General features: G+C 36.4%; 1 protein-coding gene across 3 annotated transcripts in view; it reads left to right on the top strand.

Moving 5' to 3' along the window:
• The window catches only part of tbc1d5.L (TBC1 domain family member 5 L homeolog), a 286,202-nt gene that overhangs the window by 260,988 nt on the left and 12,931 nt on the right, over nucleotides 1-12,283 (top strand). For all 3 annotated transcript variants that reach the window (XM_018266425.2, XM_041565417.1, NM_001091614.1), the window contains 2 exon segments: nucleotides 865-1,028; nucleotides 11,985-12,084. In XM_018266425.2, the coding sequence (XP_018121914.1) occupies nucleotides 865-1,028; nucleotides 11,985-12,084 (264 nt within the window).

Genomic DNA, 12,283 nt, shown 5'->3' with positions numbered 1-12,283 from the left:
ATGCATAACTTTAGTGGTTCGTTTATGCCTCTGCTTTAAATTTAGTTTGTCTGTTGTCTTTTCAGTGTCTCTGCCTATAATCCCTATAGATATATCCCAGGCTAAAATCACACATACTCATAGTCGGTTTTCTATTTAAGTTCTATTAGTTATGAACCAGAAAAGTGCCTTTTTAACCTTTTGTCAGATTTGTGAGCAATGATCTAAAACTAAAAAAAACACATAAGTGCTTTCAAAAGTAAAAAAATAACTTAAAAAAATCCCCATTCCCCCTAAAAAAGGACGAGCAGCCCAGGTACCGCAACTGGGGAAAGAGGAACATAATGCACCAAAGCCCAAGTCTACCGACCCCCTGAAATACTTCTGCACATGAAATAATTGTGTCTGGCTAGAACAATATTAGCTGTGACAGTTTCATTTACCTTTAATATTGGCAGCAAGCCCTGCTGCCAGCTGCAATGTGATGGCATTTGTGCTACATACACGCCGGCAGTTTTCTGTGCTTGAAATATAGGAAGCTGAGAGGTGAATAAATTGCTTTATACCAAAACCATCCAACATTAGCAGGTTAATTATGCAATATATCACAAGTTATCAAGAAGGAATATATTAAATACGTTAGTACTAAGAAGTCTATGGTGGCCTTGGGCAGACTGAGTTCTGTATGCAGACAAAGATGTACTGCTATTATTCAGTAGTTTTCGAAATTCAGAATATTATCCGATGGTTAGGAATTACATTGAAATTGTTTAATTGCCTTGCTGAAAATGAAATAATTGTTCACAGCAAGACAAATGCAGACCCTTATATTTTTATATATATCTATTTGCTGAAGGTTGTTTTGGTTTTGTTTTTTCATTTTAGGACAAAGCTCAAAAAACATGAGTTCATCTCCCAGCATTGAGAGTTTGCCTGGGGGCCGTGACCACACAGATTCGCCTCCTCCGTCAGCTGGGAAGAAGGAATCCTTTTTCAGCAATATCTCTCGCTCCCGTTCTCACAGCAAATCCCAAGGCAAAAAGGAAAATGTAAGTTTGTAACTAATAATGATGCTTTTGTTTTATGTATCAGTGAAAGGCAAAAAGATTCGACTTATCCTCTCCCTAACATATACATAAATAATGCAGATCACTGTGTAATGCTCAGTTCATACAGGTCCTATACTAAAGACATAGAGAGACAGACAGACAGAGAGACAGAAGCGCAGGCACAGACACAGAGGCACAGGCACAGAGAGAGACAGAGATAATTATAATCATATAATAATACTGTATTGTACATCCAGAAGATGACACCTATTTTGACATGAGTCAATGTGAGCTCAGCAATGTGGCACTTACAGAAGGCCAATACTCCATATAGTAAGACAATCGCCACAGTGCTCAATAAGCTTTCACCCTTATTGCTCCTGGGATATTAAAGAACATTCCCTGTATAATGCAGTCATATTTACCCCTCCTGCTTGTAATACATTAGTTTCCAGACAAAAAAGAGGCTTCCTTATTTTCATTGGATTGTTACTGCATTATTACCTGCTCTGTCTGTAGAAAAAAAATAGATGAAAATAGCACCTAACTAATCACAGTGGGCCTAAGAGAAAACTCAGAAAGGCTTTACTTGCACATCAGAATCATTTAAGGATCTCAGGAGAAATTTGCATCTGTTAGTGTTTAGAAAGCTGCAAAAAACCTTCTGCCTTCAGCATAATGGAGAATTCCCCCAATAGTGCTGCTGACGGTAGCTCCCCCAGTTCCCAATGTAGAATCTAATTAATCTAACTACCTAAAAACAGCATGTTTCTTCATATTAATAGGCACTGACATAAAGCAGCACACCTCCCTGCAACCGTCTTATGTAAGCTCCACAGAGCCAGAACTGAACATATTTAAAGAAATATTGTCTAGCAGATGTCTTCTGTGTGGTTCAGGGCCACCAAAAGGGGGATTATGGAATTAACACATATCACGCCTTGAGTCTGTGGTTGTGGTTCATTTTAGGGATGCATTGAATCCACTATTTTGGATTTGGCCAAACCCCCAAATCCTTCGCGAAAGATACGGCCGAATACTGAACTGATAAGGATTTGAATTCGGTTTGGCCAGGCAGAAGGATTCAGCTGAATCTAAATCCTGCTGAATAAAGACCGAATCCTAAACAAGAGTCCTGGATTCGGTGCATTCCTAGTTCATTTGTTGCTATAATGAATATGCATGTAATAACATTGCGGCTGTAATGAATACACATGCATACTATGCCTTTCAATCGGTTTTATGGCAGTTTTAGGTTTACTCTCCACTTATATCCCCACTATCCGAGACTTCCCCTTTCCCCACTAGTTGTCCTTGCAAGGTACAATATTAATTTTTGGCCTCCTCTAAATACATTTTGGCCTTTTTTCACCTAATGTAAGTTCTGGCCCTATTGCATCTGTTACATGCCACTTGATCTTGCACCTCTACTCTGTACATGGAAGGAGTGTGACCGTGTATTCCTAAAATACAAAACCTCTGGTGTCCTTGTGTGTGTATATAACGTAGGTTACTGTTACACTATTTGCATATTTTTGCTTTGTCCAGAACACCTTGTGAAATCGATTCATTCTTTTGTCTGTAAGAGAATAAACTCCCATGTGTTTGTACAGAGCGTTCCTATTTCACTCCATTGTGCGTCTTTTGGCTACAAGCCTAGAAGTCTGTCATTGGTGTCTTTCTATTTTCAAAATTATTCAACCTTGCGGAAAACAACTGTATATATTACAGCGGTAAAGCATTATTTATTAGTATGAGGTTAATTCATATCGACATGTTTGAATTTGCAGTAAGCAAACGAGCAGTAGTTAAATGTGTGTTAAACAATCACATTCAGCACAAATGCCCTGCACCCTATTGTGCCTTTCTTGAAGAATGAAACATCCAGGTGTATAACTACAAGTCATGAATATCCATATTGTCAGACATCTACCCCTCTTGCCTCTCCCCTTTAACCTCACAGATCCCAGGATCGTGGGCTGGGGGCCTGAATAAATGCTTTGAGGTGGGGGGCTTAGCAAATTAAAGTTTAGTAACCTCTGGCGTATGCTATGTAAAATACATCATTAAACCTCCTTCCCTTTATAAATGAATAATAATACTTATAACATTAGGAATTTTTCTATTTGGACCAATTTAACAGCTGAGCTGTTTGTAAATGAATAAAGAAATATTTGTTCATTAAGTAAGTTTCAGTTGATAACAAGCAGCAATAGCAAGTCAGAGTCGGGATTGCCGTATTATTATATGAGTGTTTTGAAAAATGCCAGAGAGTTCAGCAAGTAACATGCATTTGTTTGAATTTAAATGTTTTCTAAATATTTCCTGCCAATAAATACATCTGGATAATATGTGTTCATTGTTTTACATAGGCTCAAGGGATACAACTGATTTTATTGGTATATGTAATCAACTTTTAGAGGCTCATTTATCAATGTCCGAATTTATCTCATTATATTCTGTAAAATACTCCGACCAAATCCGCACAGGTTTTTTCCCCTTATTTATCAATACATTTCCTGAAAATTTCCTGTGCAAGAAAACACCTGAAAAAATTTAGAAAGAAAAATGAATGTTTTGGATTTTTCACCAAACAACTTTTTTTTTGCCCTTAAAAACACAAAATCATTGGCTTATTGCATGAAGCCCAGCTCAGATCAAGATATCTTCTCCCATTGACTTATATGCAACCTCGGATGTGAATACAGGCTTTTTCCTCGGAGTATAATAAATCCGAAAAATTTGGATTTTATAGTAAAAAAAACACAATTTTTTGGGGTTTTTGGAGTTCAGAATTTAATAAATAACCCCCTTAAGGAAAATTTACTAATGCGCAAATTTTCACCTCGGAAACTTTCCCATACTTTGTGCATCTTCGTCAGATTTTATTTGGCAGCGAATACACGTGTTTATCAAAATACAACGTTTTGGCAAATGAGCACTGGTGTTTTGCAAGCGACACTTCAATGCAAACTTTTCCAAGCATATATTCTCCTGCGTTACTTTCTTGCTAGGGAAACTTTGTTAACATATTTACGCTTACGTCAATTTAAATATGGTGGGTACACATTATCGGCAGACAAATGTGTAATCAAATTAGATTAAGTTGCACTTCGGAGTACTTTACATTTAAACAATCTGTATTTCATATAATATAAGCAGAATCGATGTAACAATTTTATTGAATGTTTATTTTAAACAGAAAGCTTTACAAAATAATTGTTTTTTAAAAATATATATTTATTCATGTGTTTATAAACATTTTTTAAAAAAAAAAAGATAAGAAAATAAGATTGAATCTCTCATTAATTGTGCTCTAAATACGGCAGGTATCCGTAATACAGGGAAATCTCCATGTTGCTCTGCCACTGTTTAAAATACCCCACCCTTCCCTTTGCAGTATATTGGCAGGCCTCTTCTCTCTCCTATTGGCTTTTCTTTTTAGAGCTTCTCTCTCTGGTGGAAGTGGAATAGAAAACTCCAACTGATTAAAGGACAAGGAAAGTCTAAAATAGAATAAGGCTACAAATGCTGTATTTTGTATACTAAACATAAGCATGAACTTACTGCACCACAAAGCCTAATCAAACAAATGATTTATGCTTTCAAAGTTGGCCACAGGTGGCTGTCATCTTGTAACTTTGTTAAACATATTTGCCTGACCCTGACCCTGCACATGCTCAGTGTGGTGTGGGCTGCTTAGGGATCGTCATAAACAAAGCTGCTTGAATTCTGCATGGCTGGTAAGTAAGTAAGAGTTCTTCCCACATGTCTTCACTCCGAGGAGGTGATTTCTGTATCAGTCTCTTAGAGATATTTTGTGCTATTTTGCTCAAGCTTGGAGCTGATCTTTTCTTCACACCTTCACATTTTACCTTTGGTAGATTGCTGTGGGCTTTAACTTGTCCAGCTTTGGTAAAGACGGCTTTGGACGCTGAAGTTGTGCTTGTTCTTCAGGTTCTCTGCTTTGTTGCCGTTCACTTGTCACAATAGGTTTTTTACCAAGAGCATGAAATGTATTAATTGATTCAAGCATTTTTTGCTGAAGTTCACTGCATTGTTTCTTGACAACTGTTTGGTCAGTGGGATCATCATCAGTTTCCTCTATTTTTTTGTTTCCTCAGAAACACTGCTGACCAACTTAGGTTTTCTTTTTGTGCCATTTTTAGTTTTCTTCTCACTCACTACATTGGCCTTTGTATCATCAGACAGTTTAGGGCTCTGCATAATAGGTTCCTCTGTAGATAAGGACATAGATGTAACTGAAGTAGCAGATATATCAGTCTTTGGTGGACTTTTCTTTTCCACAAATTCTTGACAAAATTCTGGTTGTCCATGGAACTTACAGATGGGTTCTGTAACTCAGAATTAACTGCATTATGATTTAGCATAAAATGTTCATCTTGAAGAGACATGGCTGGTGCAGGGTATGCTTGGTTAACCACAGGATAAGCCATTCCATACATGTCATACACATAGGAGACCATGGGAAGAGTCTGTGGCATTTGCTGTTGGTATAGTGGTTCTCCTGCTGGCAGAAATTGCTGGATGCCATAGCCAACTTGTCCTCTTGTAGCGTTACAACAACAACAATTGCAGCATGCATTGAAGTCATTAGGGTTCATAGAATATTTATAATAGTTATTATCTGGAGGGATAAATGATAACATTGAAGTAATAATGACTTAATTTCTGTTTTCTGTGGTACAATTTCACTGGTCTAATAACTTATCTAAATTAGTGGTTTCCAATTCCCCACTGAGGTTCATCATGTGGCAAAATCCCCACTTATATAATAACATTTTTATAGAAATATGAAACCATTGTCACAACATCTACTATATTGGAATGGTCAGGAACATCTAGGACAGCAAAAAGTCCCAAACACTCAACTTAACTTCAAAATAATAATAAATATTATTAGGATACAAATAATAAATATTATTAGGAGGCTATATTGGTCCTACCTTCAGTGATGCACAGTGTTATCCAAACTAGAACTAGAATATCTCTTGAAAAAGTGTCAGCTCTCAGACTGAGTGGGCTAAGTGATATGTCTGAGTAGCACCATCTCAATACTGTATATGTTATAATTACTGTAACCCTGTTTGTTTTTCCACCATGTACTGAGATGCAACAAAAAAGCTACAAAATCTGAACAGTCAGACACCATCAGATTTGATCTTGTTGGCAGGGGTGTCAGGTCAGATGGTGAAACTTCTATGTAGTTTACACATCAGATTTTACATCAGCCCCATTATTAACCCTTTAACCCGTGTATGAGTTTAATAATTAACCCTCTTAGCACACATGCTGAAATTGCCATTGTCTACAAATCACTGATCTTTAGATCTTGATCACAGATATCCTAAGGCTTACCATTCTTAAAGTAGACCTGTCACCCAGACATAAAAATCTGTATAATAAAAGTCAATTTCAAGTTAAACATGAAATCTAAATTCTTTTTTTTATTAAAGCATTCATAACTGTTGTAAACTTATTTAAAAATCTCAGCTGTCAATCAAATATTGTCTGCCCCTCCTCTATGCCTTAGGCATAGAGGTGGGGCAGACAATTACTTTCACTTTCCATTCAGCACTTCCTTGAAGTCCCTGCTCACCCCACATTCCCCCGTTTCTTTTAACCATTTAATTGTGTAGCAAGACATGGGGATGGACATCAGGTCCCCCATTCTGGTGCACAAACAAGATTCCGAGATGATGCAAGTCTTGTCTTAATAACAGTGTCCACAAAATGGCTCCTCCCTACTTGCTATAATTATGAATTCCCAGACCGAAGGAAACAAGATTCAAATAATTTATACAATGTAATTGAAGTTCATTTTGCTTGACTAACGTGATAAAATAGGATTTGGAAAAAAAAATTTGGGTGACGGGTCCCCTTTAAATGAAATATGATGAAATTGAAAAAAACGGAAAAATGTTGGCTTTCTTGTGCAAGCTATGTACTAAATAAAACATACATTTTTCTTGAACAATGGCATAATCAAAGGAAAAACTATATTTTAGGTGTATCTCACTATACATGGCAACTATACTTGACATCCATTTTGCCTATGCATCACATATGGAGCTATAGTAGAACTAATAAAGAGAGAGAGAACTAAATCTGAGAGATGCAACAGCTGCCCTTATTATACTATATATTTATATTGTAAAACCAGTGGCAGGTAGGAAAAGGATATAAACTGTAAAACTTCCGCTTTATATGTCCTTTTGCAGAACCTGCTTGCCATGTATCCAAAATCCATCTGCTTCATTGGTTCAGCATGTTAACCCAATAATGGCCATATATGGTAGAAGGCCTGGATCTGAAACAGTGTAGTGTAGTTTAATGTGAGCTAACCAAAAGGCTCTTGTACTTTAATTCTCTTTGTTAACTTATTCCAGTAATATCCTTTTACTATGTACTCCATAACCGACTCTTTGTTCAGTGTTCCTTACTTGTAAATTCATCATATCATAACTCGCCAAAACAATCTTAAAAGCCTCCAGGGGTTTCTTCTCTCTTCTTTTGCAATAGGATGAAAACACTTTTTTGATTCCAAGGTAATTTGCATTCTTGGCAATCCTGATCACAGAAGCTTGATTTAACACAATCATGATTTGGATGAGGCAGGCTTTGCTATAGGCTTGCTGTTTTCAAGGTTTGAAAGAACACGTTTGAAACACTGTTTTGCCAGTTATTTAAGTAGTGTCCTATTTAAATGATTATACGACCCGTCTCACCCTCCTGAATGTCCACAAATCAGGACTGTGCTATCTAAATTGGTGTGGTAGTATATGATGAATGACAAGATAAGAGCAAAAGTAAGAACAAAACTAAACAAGGTTAAAGGAGAAGGAAAGGCTAAAACTAAGTAAGCTTTATCAGAAAGGTCTATATAAATACACCAGTAAACCCTCAAAGTAATGCTGCTTTGGGTCCTTTGTCAAAAGAAACACAGCATTTCTTTCCTTCTATTGTGTACACATGGGCTTCTGTATCAGACTTCCTGTTTTCAGCATAAACCTCCAGGGCTAGGGCTTGAGCATGCTCAGTTTGCTCCTCTCCCCCTCCCTCCTCCGCTCTCTGCAGTAATCTGAGCCCAGAGCTATGACTGAGCAGGAAAACTCAAGCAGGAAGTGATGTCACACCAAGTGAATATGGCAGCTGCTATCCTAAACAAACAGAGAGAGTGTCTAGAGCCATTCACTCACGTATGGTAAAGCATTCCGCAGAATAACTAGTGTTATAGTTTGCACTAATCTATTAACAATAAACTGCTTCGGTACCTTTCCTTCTCCTTTAACATTAACATAGTATTACATATTCATAGAAGGTAAAATCAGAGTTTATCTGTCAGTCTTCACAGGCTAGGTTTGATTTACCATAGGTAGGATGTTAAAAGCCTATTAGTATTAGCCATGTTGTGTTTTGAAAGTTATAAGTTGTTAGTGCTTTGAGTAATTGTGGGAGGTGGCTATTAATATATGTGATCCAGATAGAGAAAAATTTTGAACCTGCTGTTCTTTTTTTTTTTTTTTTTGGAACAAATATTGGTCCTTTATAGAATGATTAGAGATTTACCCTATGGGACCATTAGAAACAGGGGATTAACATACATTTTAAGCTGTTCAAGAGGTTATTGTGACAACCAGTCATTGCTATATGGTAAATTTTTAAAGGATAACTAAAACTTTTTTGAAAAATGCTCAGGGCGCTTTTCTAAGCACTTTTGCCATTTACATGAATTAATTTCTTTTTCGTTTCAGAGCTATTTACGTTTTTATTAATTTATGTTATTTAACAATAGTCTCACCTACTGGTCAGTTCCTGTAACTGTACAGTCAGATTGATATACGTTCACAAGGAAAACAGAGAGGTTTTTCTTATGCATCTCGGCTGAGGAAAGAGATAGAAGCCTCAGATGCCCTGTCCCATCTCTTCCCTGAGCAGAGCAACGCAAAAACAATTATTTGTTTTCCTTTGGACAGTATATCTCTGGGACTGGACAGTTTGAAGAACTGACCAGTAGGTGGCACTGGTTTGTCATATTGACAGTTAATAAAAACTTAGTAGAAAAGCAGTGTTTCAAAAAAATATATATTTTGAATGGTGAATAGGTTCTGCTTGATAAAGAAGGGTTATCTTTCTTTCTCTTTTCTACTAACAACTAATATACTGACAAAAGTCAGATCCCTTTTTTAACCATTCTAATCTATATACAGATGGGTCTACTTTTTACCAATTTTAAGTTAATAAAAACTCAAATAAGCTCTGAAAAGCAACCTGAGCAATTTTACATAATTACATAATTTTACTTATCCTTTAGAAGAATTATATTCTTGTTTTCTGGCATTTCATTTTGTACTTAGCATTTTTCCCAGGAATATTGTTACATTTAGAATGTGTGATAACATTATATCCAAAGCAGTCCTTTTTTATTTTATCATTGTTTGTAAGAAGACACTATAAAAGTCAGGTTCATATCAGCAACACGTTGAATTGTTAAGCAATATTAGAGAATTCCAGCCATTGCTTATTTCTTGCAATAAGAGACGTTTATCCCTGGACACCAGCATCATCATTTCCAGTCACAGCTTAGTGATTGTTCTATTAATTTTTGGCACTGGAATTGTTACATTCAATTGCATTTTCTGCTGTATGCCCTATTATTTAATTACAAGCCAGATAAAATAGTACTGTATAAGGTCTTAAAATATAATATAATCAGCTTGCTTTTTCATTAGGAAGAATAAAAATGATCTTAAGGGAAAAGGCAAGGGTGTAATTAAAGAGGAAGCAGACCCTGTGGCTGCAGGGGGCCCAGGACTTTTAGGGGCCCTATGAGGCCCTACTTAATGAGCAATTTGAATATATATTGGTAAAACAGGACAACCTCTAGATATTTGGTGGGCCCTAAAATACATTTGCTGTGTGCTTGCTAACATCTAGTTACACCACTGGGAAAAGGTACAGAGGGCTACTCTGTGTACAAGGACATATAGATGACAACTGCCGATTGTGGACAAGCTGTATTCTTAATTGCTTGGTTTTGGTAGGACACACATTCCAAATATGAATTCTGTGAAATGCTTTGTCTATTAACCCTTACTGTTTCTGTTTGCCACCTATGTAGTCCCTGTGTATTGCTAATTGCCTGTATCCCCTTTGCACACTGCCCGTGATCATCACACCAAAGCAATAGTATGATGTATTGGTTTCCTTTTTTCTTTAATATTTTCTGTACTGTATTAAAAACACTGCTCTCTCGTTGGCATATTTGGCAACACCTATAGCATATAAGTGAAACCAGCTGTTTTTGAGCCTTTTCATAGTCCTGAAACTTCAATATTTTTAAATATTAACCAGTTATAACAGAACAAACTGATGGCATCACCTAATATTTCATTGTGTCCAACGTTTTCATATTTTGTTACAGTTCTTGCTACAAAGTGATGCAGGTGATATGGGATCTGTTATCCGGAAACCCATAATTCTGAAAGCTCCGTAGTACTGGAAGGCCATCTCCATAGACTCCGTTATAATCAAATCTTTCCAATTTTCAAAATGATTTCCTTTTTCTCTATAATAATAAACCAGTGCCTTGTACTTGATCCCAACTAAGATATAACGTTTCCTTATTGGAGGAAAACCAATCCCATTGAATTTATTTACTGTTTAAATTATTCTTAAGTAGCCTTCAAGGTTAAGTAAACCTTTAAAATGAGTAAATGTACGATTGATGAGAGTGCTATTCTAAGCACTTTTGCAATGTACATTTTTTTTAATTCCAAGATATTAAAGGATACGTGTACTGTTAACTTGAATGAATGTTTTTACAGAGAAGGGATCTTTTCAGTAATTTAGATCTCTACACCTTAAAGGATAAGTAAACCTTTATAAGTGAGTGTAAAATTAATAAGGGTCCAATTCTAAGAACTTTTGCAAGGTACATTCATTATTCATCATCTTTTTGTTATTCCAAGATATTAAAGGATACATGTACTATTATATCATCTTGGTCAAGACTCAAAGAAGAGTATGGGTTTCTTGAATCTGATAGATATTATTACCTAGCTTGTCAATGCGGCCTTTCTTTATTACATAATAATAGAAACCTTGTTTTATCTGACTACAGGCTAGCTGAAGATTTAGCAGAGTTGAAACCTGACCCTAAATTAAGGCCCCGTCTTATTGTGTTAACTCCATACATTTGGAGTTATTTAACACATCCAGTAGATCTATGAATTTAAATGTATGGAGTTATTTAACACATTAAGACAGGGTCAGGTTTCATGTCACACTATGTGACCTGACTGAATCCAGACTCCTGGACTATTTACAACCCACCCTAATTCATTGTATTATCTCTACAATTGATCTCTATCTGTCTGTAACTTCCTGATTTATTGCCCATAAATACCTTTCACTGATCTAACAATATATATGCTGTGCCTTTCCAGCTTTCATTTGTATTTTGCCTGACGAAGGGGCCTTGGTGCTCCGAAAGCTTGCAATTTTTTTTTAATTTTAGCCAATATAGGTATCACTTCTGCAAGAATTGTCTGTGAACCCATATTAGCTCATGATAACTGATATAAAGAATTATTTTCCTATCAGTCACCTTAGCACCCAATATATATTAGTCTAACTGGCCTTCATGCTAGTGGCATCACTGGGCACCACAACAGCATATGTGAAGAGCCCCCAAAACTTGACGATTTACTTACTTTTGCAAACATAATACAATTGCACTGGACCTTCTATGCGCTTGTGCCTCACTATCAGTCACAGGGTCTGTTTCCCCAATTCGTTTGCCCCTGCTTCTGTAATGAAACACTCTGGAACCCTCGGTTTCAGTTCATCTCACTATGGGATCTGTAGTCCTGACATTGCTTTCTCCTACTGAATATATGAGCATCCAAGTAACCACTTCTTTTTGCCATTTAGGAAGAAGATATGGAAGCTCAGATTTCATTTCTACAAGGGCAGTTAAACGATCTGGATGCAATGTGCAAATATTGTGCAAAAATAATGAATACACACCTTGGTAAGTTGAGACTTTTGCTCTTAAGTATATTGGGGAAAATATGTATGTTATTGTGGTTTCTTTATGGTTAGAATGACAAATATATTTCATTTTCAGATAGGGATGCATTGAACCCTGTTTTCAGGGTGTGGCCAAATCCAGGGGTAGAGATTCGGCCAAATACCAAATCGAATCTGAACCCTTCTTCTGCGCCAGAAAA

Source organism: Xenopus laevis, chromosome 6L (genome assembly GCF_017654675.1).
Source record: "Xenopus laevis strain J_2021 chromosome 6L, Xenopus_laevis_v10.1, whole genome shotgun sequence".
Taxonomy (NCBI): domain Eukaryota; kingdom Metazoa; phylum Chordata; class Amphibia; order Anura; family Pipidae; genus Xenopus; species Xenopus laevis.
The sequence above is the reverse complement of the archived record's forward strand: the minus strand, read 5'-3'. Positions and strand labels throughout refer to the sequence as shown.